General features: G+C 35.3%; 2 protein-coding genes across 2 annotated transcripts; one reads left to right on the top strand and one right to left on the bottom strand.

Annotated features, from left to right (window-relative positions):
- Positions 1 to 2,870: 2,870 nt before the first annotated feature.
- Positions 2,871 to 3,360, bottom strand: LOC133324305 (mediator of RNA polymerase II transcription subunit 21). The gene is made up of 2 exons (XM_061533150.1): positions 3,319 to 3,360; positions 2,871 to 3,266 (listed from the first exon to the last, which is right to left on the bottom strand). The coding sequence occupies exons 1-2, from the start codon at positions 3,358 to 3,360 to the stop codon at positions 2,871 to 2,873; spliced, it is 438 nt and encodes a 145-aa protein (XP_061389134.1).
- A 5,460-nt stretch (positions 3,361 to 8,820) lies between these two features.
- On the top strand, positions 8,821 to 14,536 carry LOC133324304 (histone-lysine N-methyltransferase SETD1). The gene is made up of 5 exons (XM_061533149.1): positions 8,821 to 9,127; positions 9,193 to 9,442; positions 9,507 to 13,615; positions 13,669 to 14,293; positions 14,354 to 14,536. The coding sequence occupies exons 1-5, from the start codon at positions 8,829 to 8,831 to the stop codon at positions 14,525 to 14,527; spliced, it is 5,457 nt and encodes a 1,818-aa protein (XP_061389133.1). The 5' UTR covers positions 8,821 to 8,828; the 3' UTR covers positions 14,528 to 14,536.
- The last annotated feature ends 3,291 nt before the right edge of the window (positions 14,537 to 17,827 follow it).

The raw sequence follows: 17,827 nt of genomic DNA, 5'->3' as shown, positions 1-17,827 counted from the left end.
AATGTGCCCCGAATGTACTTTTTGTAGTTTTTTCATTTTTTTCGATCAGTTTTGTAAAAATATTATATTTTTAAATATTTCTATAATAATACACATCGTAGTTAACCACTTTTTAATAATATTGTCTTAAAAATTTAAAAAGTTTTATACACGAAATGCTTACGAAATGGAATTGAAATATTACAGAAACATCCATAAAAATACAAAAACCTATGTATCTAAATAAGCTTATTAGCTAGAAATTTCAAACTTTGTGTAAGTTATTTATTTCGATATTCGATACCTATGTATCGAAACTAGTGATGTACGGTGAGAGCTTCATATCGAAAACGCGATTGCCGAAGGTGCCCCGATGCCGAAGGTGCCCCAGTCTCCCCTACATAATTCTATGCTCAATTAAATACGTTACGCCAAATTTCGTGCAAATCGAAGGATATATAGGGACTTTGGTGCACCATTGAAATCGGACGAAACTATATATGGGAGCTATATCTAATTCTTGACCTATTTTCTCGAAACTTGGCAGACATCATTCTAGACTCAATTCAGTACGATATGCCAAATTTCGTGCAAATCGAAAGATATATAGGGACTTTTGGGCACCATTTACATGAAACTAGACGAAACTATATATGGGAGCTATATCTAAATCTGGACCGATGTTCACGAAACTTGGCAGACATCATTCTAGACCTAAATGATTAGGCTGTACCAAATTTCGTGCAAATCGAAGGATATATATGGACTTTGGTGCACAATTTACATGAAATCGGACGAAACTATATATGGGAGCTATATCTAAGTCTGGACCGATTTTCTCGAAACTAGGCAGACATCACTCTAGGCTCAATTCAGTACGTTATGCCAAATTTCTTGCAAATCGAAAGATATATAGGGACTTGGGGGCACCATTTACATGAAATCGGACGAAACTATATATGGGAGCTATATCTAAATCTGGACCGATTTCTCGAAACTTGGCAGACATCACTCTAGGCTTAATTCAGTACGTTATGCCAAATTTCGTGCAAATCAAAACATATATAGGGACTTTGGGGCACCATTTACATGAAATCGGACAAAACTATATATGGGAGCTATATCTAAATCTGGACCGATTTTCACGAAACTTGGCAGACATCATTCTAGACCTAAATGATTAGGATGTACCAAATTTCGTGTTGAAAGTTATATAGGGGTCGTTTACATTAAATCGGTAAAATATATATATGTGAGCTATATCTAAATCTGGATCGATTTTTCCCAATTTCAATAGGGTTCATCCTTGGGCCGAATAAGTGACCTATGCCAAATTTCATCCAATTCGGATCATAAATGCGACCTGTACTTTGTTTACAATTTAACATGGACAGACAGACGGACATGCATAAATCGACTTAGAAAGTGATTCTATGCATATTCTCAAAAGGAACCATGTGTCTATCTCGTTTCCTTTTGCCTGTTACAAACATATGCACAAAGACATAATACCCTGTACCACAGTGTGGTGAAGGGTATAAAAACCAGCAAGAAAACTGGCATTCTTTGTAAAATCTCGCTGGTCCGGACAATTAATTGTCGACCCCAATCCAGAATGCCAAATTATCCGGATTATCAAGGTTTTTTAATAGGAATAATTTTCTATTAATTTAGTGATAAATAAAAAAGTATTTATTTTCACTATAACGATTTTAATAAAAAAGATAATTAATGTATCTTCACAATCCCGAAAAAGTTGAGACCGAAATAATAGTTCGTTATAAAAAAGTTCGCTATATCCGCGTAGTTCGCCAAACACCAGAATATATGCCAAATTTTTTTTACGTTTTTTACGACAGAGGGGTCGGTCTACGTCCGAAACGACCCGAGTCTTACTCGGTTAACGTCTGCACCTCAGTCTATTGTGTTATACATTTTCACCTTATTTGCGGATTAGAATCAATGTCTAACATGTCAAAAAGCTCCATAACATCCTTGATTCTTTCTGTTTCATTCTATCCCCAAAATAATTTGAACTGTACACACAAATTGGTATTTTACATATTTTTGCCCTCAAATATATATTGAAATAGACCTGAAATATTTTTGTATGTTTATTTTTATACGTGTTTTCCATCGTCAGGCCTTGCTGCTAATTTTTGAAAAAAGTTTTTAACAAAAACAATTTCAAGGTTTTTTTTGTAAAACAACAAACTGGGATTCATCCTGACTATTTTGCAAAAACAAAATACAAATGGTATCCCAAATAAACCGCCAACACTACTGAATTTTTTTATAAATATTGCATACGCCTTTCTTGATATTGGACCTCAGTTTTCGTAAAAAATTATGTATTACATCTTCCAAATGTAAGGATGTAGTAACATCAAATAAACATTTCCTTTTTTTGTCATTGTTATGATTTAATTTAGCCGAATTAAATCTGTGCAAAGAACATAATTCTGATTAAATTTGAAATAAGGAACAATTAGAAGTTAAGACGTACTTATTTTATACTATCGTAGTACTTGGCCCTAACGGCTAGGGTACAGTAATTAAAAATTAATCAGACTTTTGTACTTTAAGTACAATTTAAATATATGTTACGACACTGTTAAGCAAATGCATTACCACATTAAGACTTTGGAGTAGTTATTGGAATCGCTAATGACGCTTTAGGCTGGTTTCTCGTATACGAAAATAAATTGAATTTAATTGAAAAACATTACATAATTTGTAATATCGAAATTGACACAGGTATTACGTTGGAATTAAATCAGCTGGTTTTTGCAGTTACCTTGTATAATTTTACCATTCACGCAAGGGTCAGACTTTTGCCAATTTGTTGCCACATATATAGCAAGATGTTTCATTTTGCAATCTGTATTTTACTATTTATTAATATTGGAATTATCTTTCATTGTAATTTGCATATCCAGTTGTGCTTGTGCAATATCTTCCAAAGCAGATTGTATTTTTTCTAACAAAAGCTCGCCTTTATCAACTATCTCCTCCAATCGTTCAGCGGCTTCCTGATTTTCAACTTCAAGCCGTTTCAAACTTTGATTTTGCATTTCAATAGAACTGTCATCATTAGGCAATGATTCTATCAGCGTATCGATGTCTTTGGCACAGCGGGAAATGAGTTGTGCAAATAATTGAGCGTAGTCTTCTTGTTGGGAATTTTGTACCGGTGTCTGTGAGCCTGTCCGATCAAAATTAGGAAATTTACTTGGATAGGAAGTTTGTTGTATTATTCCTATAGCATTGCAGAAATGCTCTGCTTGCTAAAAAACAAAAGTATTAAGAATGTTCTGATTTAGACCTTATTTCGCCTACCATGTTTACAGTATCCTGGAGCTGGGTAAGTCGGTCAGCCATTGTTTTTGGGTTTGAGTTAACTAATTAGAGTCCTACAGGTCGAAAAATAACAGATATAAGGGTACTGGAGATGGAAAAATAACTTCTTTTGGGTTTTATAAGTCGGTGTATTTATATGATAACTGTTGTGTTGCCAAACTTGCAAAATAGAAATAGTACTACATTATACTACTTTTGAAATATTTTCTAAAAAACGTTCTCTTGAGAAGGAAACACATATTCAGGTGTGACAAGTTAAATTGTAACTAATTTTGTATAACGGTGTCAAATTTAATTTTTGGAAATTCAAAATATAAATAAGTATAAATTATTTAATCTGCTTTTCCACAGGCAAATTTTTATTTGGCAAATACTGAGTTTGTAGGCGAGAGGAAAACAAAAATTTGCCTGTTCAGAATTTGCCGTACACGCAAATTCTGCTTTGCTCTGTTCGTTGAAAACAATTTTGTTGACATTTCCTTTTGAACATATTTTTTTGTTTACAAACCTGTTGCTTTAATTTGTGCAACTGAAATTTAATTTTTAATTTTTGCAGTTTATATAATAAAATATATAAAAAATAAATAAAATATTTAAAAAAAATCTTTAAAATGCAAACACTTTTGACTTTTATTTTCTTTCTTTTGTATTTTGATTCGCAAATTTGGCAAAGAAAAATTTGCTAATGGAAAAGCAAGCGAAAATTTCAAAAGAGAAAATAAAAAATTTGCCAAATAAAAATCTGCCTGTGTAAAAGCAGACTTAGCAATTTTTGCCACTAAACACGTGCTGTGGGTACATTTCGAAGCATGGTACAATTATAAAAGGTAACAGCAAATCCCAGCTGATTTGAGTCCAATGTTATACTAGTGTCAATATGAATTTGACAAATTATGTTTTTAAAAATCACCCAACACGAAAATTGGGAACGCATACAATTTGAAATTGTTCTTTTTAAATATGCTCCCGTATTCAATTTACTCAATCTGCCTGCTGGGAAAGTTTAAGGAAGCAAATCTTTCTTCATGGAATAACGCACAATTCCCTGCATTTTCATATGTGTTACCCATATAAGTGGCAATGGCTCAATTATAGGAAAGATGTGGGAGCGATAGAAATATAAATTTGATAGATTTTTATTCATGTTTTTCAAATTTTATTTTGAGAATTCGAAAATATTCATTTTCAAAATAAATATAATTTGTTTGTTTATTTACATTATTCTGTCAAATGACATTGACACTAGTATAACTTACAACAACAAAATTCCATGTGGTTGTTGTATTGTTTGTTGTACAACAACACTTGCTGTTACCTTCTATTATTATACCATGATTTCGAAGGAATTTTCATTTATGCTGAATGTTATCAAAAGAACATTTATGAAAAAGTTGGAAACATATGGGACTGCCTTGTATAATTATACCATGTTATGGTACATATCATGCTACAACTATACAAGGTAGGGTATGTTATTCTTATTTGATATAAGAAAATACACCTCTACCTTGTGGGCTATAATGTCAGAATAAATAAAAACAAATACAACAATTTGTTCTGTTCATGTGACATATTTTATACATTTTACTAAAAATTTGAAAAATGAATGGAATGTCAGGATTTTTTTTCAAAATCGATTTGGGAACATGGTATAATTAATTATTACAAGGTAGGGTACAGCTAGTAACTGATTAAAATGTTTTCTCAAGGTGGCTTGTTCCATCACATCAAAATACATATTTTGTGTATGTGTGGGCATTGTTTTGAATACGATGTCGAATAAATGCGTATATTTATTTTATATTCTGACAGAAGAAGTCACCACATACATAGTTGATTTTTGGTATAACTTAAACGTCATGTACATTAGAACTTGTTACCAGGTTAGCCTAATTCATGAAAATTTATTTGATATATGCAATGGAATTGATCATTTAAACTTATTGGTTAACAAAATCCGGTACAATGTAAATGTTAGCTTAGCTTTTATAAAAAAGATACACCTCTACCATGAAGCTTTTTATGTCAAAATAGATAAATACAAACGCTGTGTGCATTTGACACATTTTTTACATTATACTATAAAGGTGAAAAATAATGGAAAAATTAAAAAACAATTTTTTGATTCTGATTCGCCCCACACATTATAATTTCTTCGCTACGGACACATTTTTTGTATATGGTTTTGACACTACAAGCCAAAACAAGAAAAAATGTAATTTTTAAGTTGATTTATTTATGTCCGTCTGTCTGTTGAAAACAAGATAGAGCTTGCAATATTTAAGATAGAGCTTTGAAAATTAGTAGTAGTCCCATATAACGGTACCCCTCAAAATTCTTTATTCTTATTTGATATAAGGGATTCTCATTGAGTAGAAAATAAGTTTTTGAGCACGTTTTTATCACTGGGTAGAAAATCTTCTATGAAATGATGAATTTCAGTCCATTCCCATATTGGGAATCTGTATCACCCGAATTGGCTTGAAATCCACAATCCGGTAGGGAATACCATGAAGTATTTGTTTCATTCATAACAAAGTAATTGTTTCCAGATGAAAGCGGTAAAACACCATTTTCATTTCTATTAAAATTTAATATTTTTAATTTAATTTGAATTTATTTCACATCCCAGATGTTCAATAAGTATCAATTGTCTGCTTATGTCTGCTCAAGGCCTATATAAGGTCGGCCAGTAAGCGAATTCGTAGAGAAAACTTAAGTTTAACGTAAATTTTTTTTGCCGAGGCGAAAACTAATTGTTTCGCCTTTAAATGAAAAACACAGCCAAAACACAACACAATCTATAATTTGTAGGATAATTTACTTGAAAATCTTCTTTAAACTTTTGAAATAGTCAAGATGTGCTTCGCAAAGACAATATGTATAGGTTTCAAAATATGATTTGACAAGAAACTTTATACTCACCTGTGTTTACTGGCCGACCTTATATAGGCCTTGTGTCTGCTTATACAGAAAAAACAATTGTCATTTTCTTCAGACTTTATAATTTTTTGAATTGTGAAAGCAAATGTTTAATAAAAATGTGTGTTTTATACAAAAATATAAGCAATCAATATTAACGATGTTGAAGATGAAGTGCCGTTTAAGGGGACCCCCCCACTCTCGGGGTCAAAATTTTTTTGATTTAATTCGATTCTACACTAATTCAAGAATGTCTCTACAAAATTTCAAGTGAAAATCGCAAGAACTCTTGAAGATATAGCCGTTTTATTGTGTCAGCATCAAGTGACGGCTAAAGGGCTTCTCAAACTTTAAACGCGTTTTTCTCTTTTGCGAATGGCGGGCACGATAACTCAAAAACTAATAACCCAATCGATTTCAAATTTTTACACGTTTCTCTGTGAGTGTATAGCTATCGTATGAACTAGGATAACGCCAATCGGTGAAGATCTTCCTTATTTTTTAACTTGGTTTTTGGTCAAAAATTGGCGATTTTCCAAAAATATTTTTTCAAAGGTCCGCCATTTTGTTAATTTTAGAGCGAAGTCAATAATCCTAGTTCACACGAGAGCCAGACATGTACTCTTTCTAACACCGTTGGAATTTTCGGATTCCGATGTTCCAGTGAGGAGTTATCATGCCCGCCATCAAAAATAAGGATTTTTTTTAATTACAAAAAACAACAACAAATCAATAACAAAAATAGTTTGTAAATTATTTTTCTTCTCTTTTAAATCTTCAGATATATATGTGCAAAGTTAGAAACCTTAACAAGCATTGATATTGTTTTACCAGCCCATTGAAAATCTTGAAAAATTAAAATCGAGAATGGGTGGGGTTCCCTTAAATAAAAATTTTAAGAATCTAAAATGCATATGTTGAATTTATGGTAAGTTCTGGTTTTGCGACACAATAAACACATACGTAATTTTTTTCAACAAAATTATTCTACAGATTTTTAATAGATGTCAATTCAAAATCATCTAACAGATTGGGGGAACAAATAAAAGTTTGAAATACATAGGTAAATATTCTCCAAAAACTTCTACTTAAGAGACCCATATCTTTAGTTATATTTTTTAATTTTCTATTTCAGATGCTTCAATATTTCGTAGAGGACAGATGCGAAAAACAGTCGAGAGACAAAAGAAATGGCGGTGTGAAAAATCAGATATTATTATGTTGAAAATAATATTATGCAACATAATTATGAATTAAATAAAAAAATATGTATCCAAAATAACTTTTATATTTTCAATTTTCCCAACTGTTATAATAGCTAATTTGCTATATATATATATATATATGTAACTAGGAATAATACTAAACAATGGTATCTACCGAAATTGCTGGTTACCGAAATTGCCATGTTAAATTCACCAGTCTAGGGTATGAAGTGGTAACTAGTGGTAGTTACAGGTAATTAGTAAAATATCTAGTTCATAACTAGTTACTCGAACTACTGGGATGGTATCAAAACAATACACACACATATACAAAATATGAATTCTGATATAAAGCATGCCACTTTGTAATTATCTAAATCATATTCCGAACTCGATTTTGAAAGGAAAACCTGACTTTTCATTCAGAACGATTTGTTGTATTTCTTTTTATTTATTCTGACATTATAGCCCACAACGTAGAGGTTGACAAAAGATACCCTACCTTGTATAATAGTACCATGGCTATACCTAAAAAGATATCAGCTGACTGACAACTTTCTATAATTTTAATACTTGTCTAAGCAGAGATTTATTACGTCGATTTTCAAATCGACATGATTTAGAATATGTAGTCTAAATGCGCTTTACATATAATAAATATGGAATGGCAATAAAAACACTCTTCAATTGTCAGTTTTTCTTAAAACCAACACTGTTATTGAACGGCATTACCATCAATGGGAATGGCTACCAAGTACGCGGTTAATCACTTGGTTATTTCGTTGACATAGCATTATCTTTGTGTTTCTGTTTCTTTCACACGCAGCGCTGCTGTCAGAAATCTTGCTAACATTTTTTTCGTGCTGCGACGGAGAACTTGGATTTCTTTTCGCTGTAATTTTATGGTCATTTACGAAAAAACGGGAAAATTCACATCGTTCTTGTGGAGAAAACACTATTAAATAGTATACGCCATCTCCGTACAATGGAATATGTCAGTAAGAAATAATCCTTTGTTAAAAAACTTGGAATTTTCTTACTTCCATATAGAATAGGAAACAAGCAAAGCAAGTTATTGTCTGTCGTGCTGCGCTGCCGAGCGCGCCAGTTGTAGATTGGTCTCACCGTGTATTGTATAAAAATATTGTCGACAAGAGGAACCACACAGAAATGGTTTGAGAATAATCTCTTCTGTGCCGTTCACGTTGGGATATTGAAATAGAAAACTGAAAAAGTGCTTAGGCCTCAGGTAACTTAAACTGATTGTTTCAGATTTGGATTTGGTTTTTGATTGGATAATTGTTGTATCGTTTCAGATTTTCATAAAATTTACAAAGTATAGCTAGGCAGTCTGCACCGTGAATGTATGATCGAATGGACAGCAGCTATACGCGAATGCCACCCACACATCCAACAAGTAATGGCGCTGTTAGTGCTGGGGATCAGCAGACGTGTGGTGGTGCAAACTCCCAAAAGGTGCCGCGAAACTTTAAACTCCTTTCTGATCCGGCTTTGACAAAAGGTGCTTTAAAATTGTATCGTTTCGATGGAGTGGTTCCAAACGACCCCACATATCCACCGGTTATGCCGAGAGATCCTCGGAATCCGGTAGTTCGTCTCAGAGCCAGGCCAGTAGAACCAATGGTGTTGACCGTTCCAAGGTATGGATGAATATTTGTTTTTGTGATATTCACCGGTTTATTAACTTTTATTATTTTTCTTTCAGATTAAAGATTGATGAAAATTATGTCGGCAATCCTCCAGCTATTGAAGTGACCATAACTAATCTCAATGACAACATCGATAAACAGTTTCTCTCCAGAATGTTGGAAAAATGTGGGCAATACGATGATATAACTATATACCATCATCCTACAACAAATAAACATCTTGGAGTGGCCCGCATTGTCTTTGAAAATGTAAAGGCAGCGCGATTATGTGTTGAGAAATACGACCAGAAATCTGTGATGGGAAAGGTGAATATAGTGTTGTTTGCCATTAAGTCCGCTATTAAATATTATATTATATTTTTTTTATCAGATTATTAGTGTGTTCCATGATCCTTTTGGCAATGTTTGCAAGCAAACCATTGATGATTTGACTTCTACTAAACCCAAAGCACCGCCACCATCAGCAATTACAGAAACACATGTTGCCGATGTGGCTCAGGCAGCCCTTACAAGTGGATATATTGATCATCATAACCAAGAATATGTTCCGCATGATGGTTACGATGTTGGATATAAGCATTCGTATCGACCGGAACGGGATTATGAGAGATATTCTCACAATCGGGACCGATACGATGATGAAAGACCTTATCGAGATAAGCGTGGACAGAGGGGTGATAGCAGGGACAAATATACGGTGTCGAGGTATGACAAAGACAGATCCCAACATCATCATCACTATAGCAGTAGGCGGGATCGATCGAGGGAGCACAGCCGTGATCGAATAAGTGGGGGGCGGCGGGACCGAGATCGAGACAAAGAAAGAAGTAGAGACTACGACCGGTCAAGGGAACGAGATAGAGATAGGCGAGATCGTGAACGCGATTATCGCGAAAGAGATCGTGATCGGTCAGATGAGAGAGATCGTTCGGACAAAATACGAGCATCCGATAAATATGGTTCCTCCAGATATGCACGCGATTATGGCGATTCTACTTCAGCTTCAAGCTCGCATTATGCAACATCTAGTAATGCTGTGTACTACCCTGTCCAAAATAATTCTTTGCCACCTTCTTCCTCCCACTTAATGCCCAATGCCATACCTGCAGCATATGATTATCATTCATATGGGTACAGTGGAGATAATCAAACATCTGCCCATATTTGGCATGGAGGCGGTGTTCGAACATGGCCAACATTGCCGAGCCAGCAACATCTGCCTCAACAACAGCCTCCCCTGCCGCCTCCACCGCCCGATGCCACGCCCGATTGGGATGAACCCGAACCGCCACCTCCAGGAGGATATTCGAGCAACGACGAGAACAACAGTCATTCTGGTCAGATACAACGAAACAAGAAGGAGTCTGCATCCGAAAGAAAATTTTTAGAGACTGAAAGCAAATCGGATTTAGCCAATGATTCGGGTACAGTGGATTTGGATACCCGCATTGCCCTTATGTTCAAAGGAAAATCCTTTGGCAACGCACCGCCTTTTCTTCAGATGGATAGTAGTGATTCAGAAGCAGAAAAAGGAGGCGGGGATACAAGAACTGATATCGATGAAGGAGAAGTGCACTCCGACTCCAATGGTAAAGTACCAACAAAACACCCGAGCAAAGCGGACAAAACGGAGGGTAAATCACAAAATGTATCTAAAAAGATTGGAGTTATACAACAAGGGGCCAGTGACATATCGTCAAGCGATGACGAAATTCTTCTTAATAAAGGATCGTACAGCCCGATAGAGCCGGCACATAAGAAAAAGGAGGTAGATGGAATGTCTCTATCAAGTTTGTCCTCAAACGAAGATCCTAAACATGGTAACGAAAAGGGCAATCATAGTTCAGTGGTATTTTCAGCAGTGGGCAGTAATTCTGCTGTAGCAGCTGTTTCGTATGTTTATCCAACAAATGCGTCAACAAATCCTTACTATTATCCAGGAAACGGTTATCCTGTATATCCTTCAACAGATATCGCACCTCCAACTGCTCAGTACTTTCCTAATCCTGCTTACATACAATCGTCGTATTTACCAGGAATCGGTCCAGGTTTGTCGGCATTCGGGTCCGCAACCGGTGCATATAGTGAAGGCTACGGTGATGCGTATAAATCATTTTATCGTTCCGATGGCTACACCAATTATGTAGGAAATCACGCAGGAGTATATGAAGGAGATCCCTATAAGCGGCCCATAGAAGAGGTAGTAAAAAAAGTGAGCGACGAGCTGAAACAAATACTAAAGAGGGACTTCAATAAGAAGATGATCGAAAATACAGCATTTAAGAACTTCGAAACTTGGTGGGACGAACAAATGCAAAAAAATCGTCGCCACAAGAATGAAGCTGAGAAAATAACTGAAAAACCGTCCCTAGTCACTACTCTTACATCAACAAGCATACCTACGACAACGCGTATAGATAAACCACCCGATATAAATCAGTTGATAAACACTCATAGAGATATATCGGACTTTAGTTCCAATTACCCTGCATTAGGTTTACGAGCTGCGATTCCCAAATTGCCGTCCTTTCGCAGAATACGCAAACAAAATAGTCCAAAATCTCAGAAAATTGAGGAGGAGAAACGCTTGAGTGATCAGGAAGAGATGGTGCAAGGCTCGGATTCCGAGAAAGAGGATTCCAACCTTAGTTCAGGAACTTTGCAACAGATTGTAAGTAGAGTAAAGGAAGCCAAAAGCCGCCACGATTCGGTCATCAAAAGCAAATCGAATGTTGCCCGTACGAAGCGAAAGGGAAGTTCGTCCAGTTTCTTTTCGAGTTCGTCATCAAGTGAGGGAGAAAATGAAGATGAAGAGGATGAAGATCGAGATGAAAGTTCTGGTGATGGAGATGATAGTGCAAGTGACGATGATTTGAGTTCTATTTCGGATGTTAATGAAAAAGAAACTAAACGAGAAAAAGACAAAGCATTAGCAAATAAATTGAATGCACCGAAAAGTATGATATACTCGGATAGTGAAGATGACGATAAGGATAGTAGGGTGGAAAAAATACCGAAAGATGATTCAAAGGCTTTAGTTTCGGATCTAGAAGATATAAGCAAAGATACCTCGTTTAGTATAGAAGATGATGTGCAAGAATCTAAAGATGACATAAAATGTGAGATTGATGAATCCAAGGGAAATAGTTCGGAGGTTATCGCCGATAGCGGACCTCAAGGAAGCGAGATCTCAAAGGTCGAAAACAATATAAAGTCGGAGGGTAAACAGGCCCAGGAACAAAAGAAGTCTGTTTTCGAGTACGATCGCATATATAGTGATTCTGAAGAAGAACGTGAATATCAAGAGAAACGCCGACGTAATACCGAATATATGGCTCAAATTGAACGGGAGTTCCTAGAAGAACAGCAACGTAAAATGGCAGAGGAAGAGCAAAATAAGGAAGTAAGAGAATCTGGACAAGCACCTACCACGCTTACAGAAACAAGTCGGCGACCTTCTGTCACATCCAAAAAGTCTTTAGATATGCCAGACACACCCGATATTAATAAAATACCTCCCACTCCTGGAGGAAAACTAATTCAGGAGCCCCTATTCACTAACACAACATCAAAGAAAGATAAACCTGCGGTTAAAAGCAAAAAAGAGAAGAGTGCTTCTAGTAATAAAGCAATTGATATTAAACCGAGGAAAGATGCTAAATCCAAAGCAAGTAATGACCAAAGTATAACCGAAGCTACGAATAATGAGAGGAATAAAGAGATTTGTATTTATTCGAATCTACCAGTAAGCTCTGAGAACATACTGGCTATTCCTGCCGATTCTAATGGTTATTCGAATGAGAATAACGTGAAAACAAATCAGTTAGATCCGGTTCCAGTGTGTGTCAATGCTTCCGAAGAAGTGACAGAAGAACTACTTGAAAAAGAAACATTGATACCACCAAAATGTTTTAGTCAAGCCGACGATGAACACGAAGAAATAAAAATGTCGCCCGCTTCATCCGATGGAGGTTCAAGCCAGGCTAGTCAGGCCAGCCAGGTGGCGCTTGAGCATTGCTACTCCTTACCTCCACAGGCCGATATTACAAAACCAAAGATGACATCGACCGGTGAGACTGCAAGAAAAACTCAACAATATCTGGCTCATGACCACGGTGGTTATACGACGCCACCCTCTACGTCCTCGTGCTTGTTGAGCGAAGGCTCGTCACCACAAATTGGCTCGCAAGTCGGTCCTGTGGCTAAGCCGGGTCCAGGTAGACCACGAAAGGATGCTGTTCGAAACAAGAAAAAAGAAGATCGGGCATTAAGTAAGATTGAACAAAAGTCAGACAATTTTGCCAATAACAATCTTAATAAGGCCATGGTCATATTTGAACCAAGAGAAATGTTCAAGCCTCGAGAAACTACCGAAGAAATGATGGTATTGTATGAATTTTTAACAAGAGGTATAGATGCTGAGGACATACAATATATCCGACGTTGTTACGAAATTCATCTACAAGAAGACACCTATGGGTAAGTTAGACTGCTTTTATAGACCGTGCAATATTTAATTTATACAATTTCAGGTTTTTGTTAAACAACACTCACTGGGTCGATCATTGCGTCACGGACCGATCTTTTGTACCACCCCCCAATAAAAAGCGCAAAAAAGACGACGAACTAAAGATTCATAAAACAGGTTGTGCCAGAACGGAAGGTTTCTATAAGTTAGACGTACGCGATAAAGCCAAACACAAATATCACCACGCCAAGGCCAATGTGGAAAATGCACAGAACTGGGATAAAACGGACGACCAACTAGCAAGCCAACATAACAAACAAGTATCGAAAATGCAGGGCATTTCCCGAGAAGCACGATCAAATCAACGTCGTTTACTTACCGCTTTCGGATCTATTGGCGAATCAGAATTGCTCAAATTCAATCAGCTTAAGTTCCGCAAGAAGCAGCTTAAATTTGCCAAGTCAGCTATTCATGACTGGGGCCTGTTTGCTATGGAGCCGATTGCGGCCGATGAAATGGTAATCGAATATGTTGGTCAGATGATTCGACCTATTGTTGCTGATCTACGAGAAACCAAGTATGAAGCCATTGGTATTGGTAGTTCATATTTGTTCCGTATAGATATGGAGACCATTATCGATGCGACAAAGTGTGGCAACTTGGCACGATTCATTAATCACAGCTGCAACGTAAGATAACTTTTCAATATTATCGTAACACATAATATTTCATACCATTTTGTCTTACAGCCCAATTGTTATGCGAAAGTCATCACCATCGAATCCGAGAAGAAAATTGTGATATACTCAAAACAACCCATCGGCATAAATGAGGAGATAACATATGATTACAAATTCCCCTTGGAGGACGAGAAAATACCATGCCTCTGTGGTGCACAAGGCTGCAGAGGGACACTTAATTAATTTTCTATGTATTTTCTGCTTTTGCTTAAAACACAGCAGTTACATCTTTCGTTATTCCATTACCTTTCAACATTTGAGCATAATCAGTTTCCTACTCACATTCAAATTTGTGTTTATAGTAGCAAGCTGATAGCTTTGGAAGATATACATTTCCGATGATGATTTTCACATCATTTACGTTGAGATTACCCGATACTAACCATAGGACGTACATATGTCAATCAAACACATACATATATGTCAATAGTATATACGTATTTTATATTCATATTCACGCACCACTGTCATTTGCATTTTGGTGATATTTAGAAAAATTTTCTTTTCATAGATGTTAGATTTTGTACATACATCAAGCTGAGCTTTTCTTTTATATCCTACTTACATTTCACTTAAGTTAAAAATCAACAATATCCGGATGGTTTTAATATGTACGTTTGCATTATAGTTAATTACGTATTAATTTTAGGATGTATGTATTGTTAAAAGGGAAATCTATAAGACCAGATTTAATTAATTATTACTATTTAGAACATAGCTTGAAAATTAATTGAAATATAGTAAACCGGATATAAGTATGGTGTTGTAAATGTAAAAAGCTTTACAGAATATATTTTCATTTTTTTATTTTAAAGTATATAATGATTATTAAGATATAAGTAATAATATTTCAATATACATACTTTCTAATAACAAACACTCTAGTGTTAATATGTTGTTCAATAATGATTAAATAAATAAATGCCAAAAAGTGTGCTACAATCAATGGGATATTGATTGATTAATTGAAACGGCTGAGTAGTATGTTTGTAACATGCAGAATGAAACAATATACACCCATAGTTACATTAAACTCACTTTCTGAGTCGAATTGTCACTCCAGTCCGACTACCGGAACATGCGAGACCAAAGGTTGAACTGTTTCTTCGCGGCATATATTTGATGCTTTGATACTACACTGTGAGTTTCCTTTATCGTCGACTTGGTAGAGGTCCCGGCAGTGGTAATCACTCTACGTGAGGTAGAAACTCAGTCGACTGGAAGCTCCCTACGAAACGCCTTCCTATCCACGCTTCACATTTGAACACATTTGTGTACAGGGGCCGACAGCGAGGATTCCAAAGAGTCTTTGGGATACCCACTCTGGGCTTTATTTCCCTCTGTGGCCGTCTGTTTAGATGTAATGGCTTGTCGGCTGTAGCCAACGTTTTACTGACAGAATTGACACATGGAAAAATTACAGAAGGTAATTGCTGATGACGGTTACATCAGCATCTATCCCTTCGTCTATGTCCTGATTTATATTAGGCGAGTATACTTGCGGCAATTATTATCGTTGCCTTTTGAACTTGCTTCATGCGTCTATACAAGGCAATTCGGTTTCGAAAGTATTTCTTTTTTCATTTGATGTAAATAGTTTTTTCACATTTAAATAAATATAAAATGTCAACAAATACGAAATACACAAAACGAATTGCCAGAAAATTGTCGGTACGAGCAATTTTTTCCATTTCTATTCCCCTTGCCCCTCTCTCCTATAGTCAAAGACTTGCCGCAAGTAAACTCGCCTAATCTAAATTGGAAATTAGTTCCCTCCCGCATATACGTGAACATACGCTTTTGGATTTTAGAGAAGAGGATTTTTCGCAATTACTATATTGCGTTTCCCACTATCCGCAACCTTGTGGACTCGTCCGATAGCATTCAGCTTTGCTTCGTGGGTAAACATATGGTCTGTTCCCGTACTGCAAGAATCTACTAATTTATTTATTACTATTTTTTCCGATATCATAAAGGAAAAATTGTTATCGTAGTAAAAAATTGTAACTCTGTCTGTTTACTCGAAATTTGGTAGCAATTGTTACCAAATGTTGTCTGTTTACCAAAAAATCCAATAAAAGAGGGCCAAGTGAGAGAGCAAGTTTGACAGTTGAACAACAACAAACTTACTGGAGTTTACTGAAAGAATTTTATGCAGTAAGATTTTGCAAACTCAGCCATTTTTGGATCAGCTGTTTTAATTCCAAACACAAAAATTATTCAAAACATTTTTTTAATTTGCAAGTGATTGAAGTTAATTGTATGAAAATTTCAGAAAATGGAAGAAAATTCGTATGTAATGCAAAGTTTCATTAAACCTTTCAGTGTCAAAAAAATGTTGTCGGAATAAAAATCTAAAATTTTGTAGATAAAATCATATGAAGGCACAGAGTTTAGAAAAAAGCAATTCTTATTTTAACCCTTGGACAGTTTTGTCTGCCTTTCAGCAAAAACAAAGACATCAATTGTAACGGTACATCGGATAACCGAAAAATTGCAAAGGAAGAGAGTAATTTTAAATGTCGAATATATTCGACAAAAACACTGAAAGGGTTAAATTAGAAACTAATTCCTTATATTTTTAGGGAAGTTGCAGAAATAGGGCAATGTATTGATGCAGGAAGCTTAAATGTTTCCGGGGAACATACCAAATCAATTTTTCTTTTATTGCTCATTTTATTTTTCATATTAAATGCAATACAAATACTTGTGTTCGTCCTTTGTTTGTTGTTTATTTTGGCGTAAATAATTTGTTTTCTTGAATCAGGTGTTTATTTGCTAAATCTTACTAAATGTTGTCTGTTTACTTTTTTCTGTATAATCGCAAAAGAGATTAAAAACGGCTTACTCTCTGAACTAAAACTTACTGAGTAAATGTTACTGGAAAATTAACCAGACACACCTTGCATTGTCATCAGATATTAGGTGTGTCTGGTTACTTTTCCAGTAACATTAACTATTAAGTTCTAGTTCAGAGAATATGCCGTTTTTACTCTCTTTTGCGATAATACTGAGAAAAGTAATCAGACAACAGGTGTGTCTGGTTACTTTTCCAGTAACATTTACTCAGTAAGTTCTAGTTCAGTGTCGTTTACTCTCTTTTGCTATAGTACTGAGAAAAGTAAACAGACAACATTTAGTAAGATTTCGCAAAAAAAAAAAAAAAAAAAAACACAATAAACAACAAAAAAGGACGAGCACGAGCATTTGTATTGCATTTAATATGAAAAATAAAATGAGCAATAAAAGAAAAATTGATTTGGTATGTTCCCCGGAAACATTTAAGTTTCCTGCATCAATGCATTGCCCTCTTTCTGCAACTTCCCTAAAAATATAAGGAATTAGTTTCTTTGCAACATTCTTCCTTTGCAACATTTAGTAAGATTTAGCAAATAAACACCTGATTCAAGAAAAAAATGTTTTGAATCATTTTTGTGTTTGGTATTAAAACAGCTGATCCAAAAATGGCTGAGTTTGCAAAAT

This window comes from Musca vetustissima, unplaced genomic scaffold (assembly GCF_032173495.1).
Source record: "Musca vetustissima isolate MV318-11 ecotype Yass unplaced genomic scaffold, APGP_CSIRO_Mvet_v1 utg1152, whole genome shotgun sequence".
Taxonomy (NCBI): Eukaryota; Metazoa; Arthropoda; class Insecta; order Diptera; family Muscidae; genus Musca; species Musca vetustissima.
This window is presented reverse-complemented; position numbering and strand designations above follow the sequence as displayed.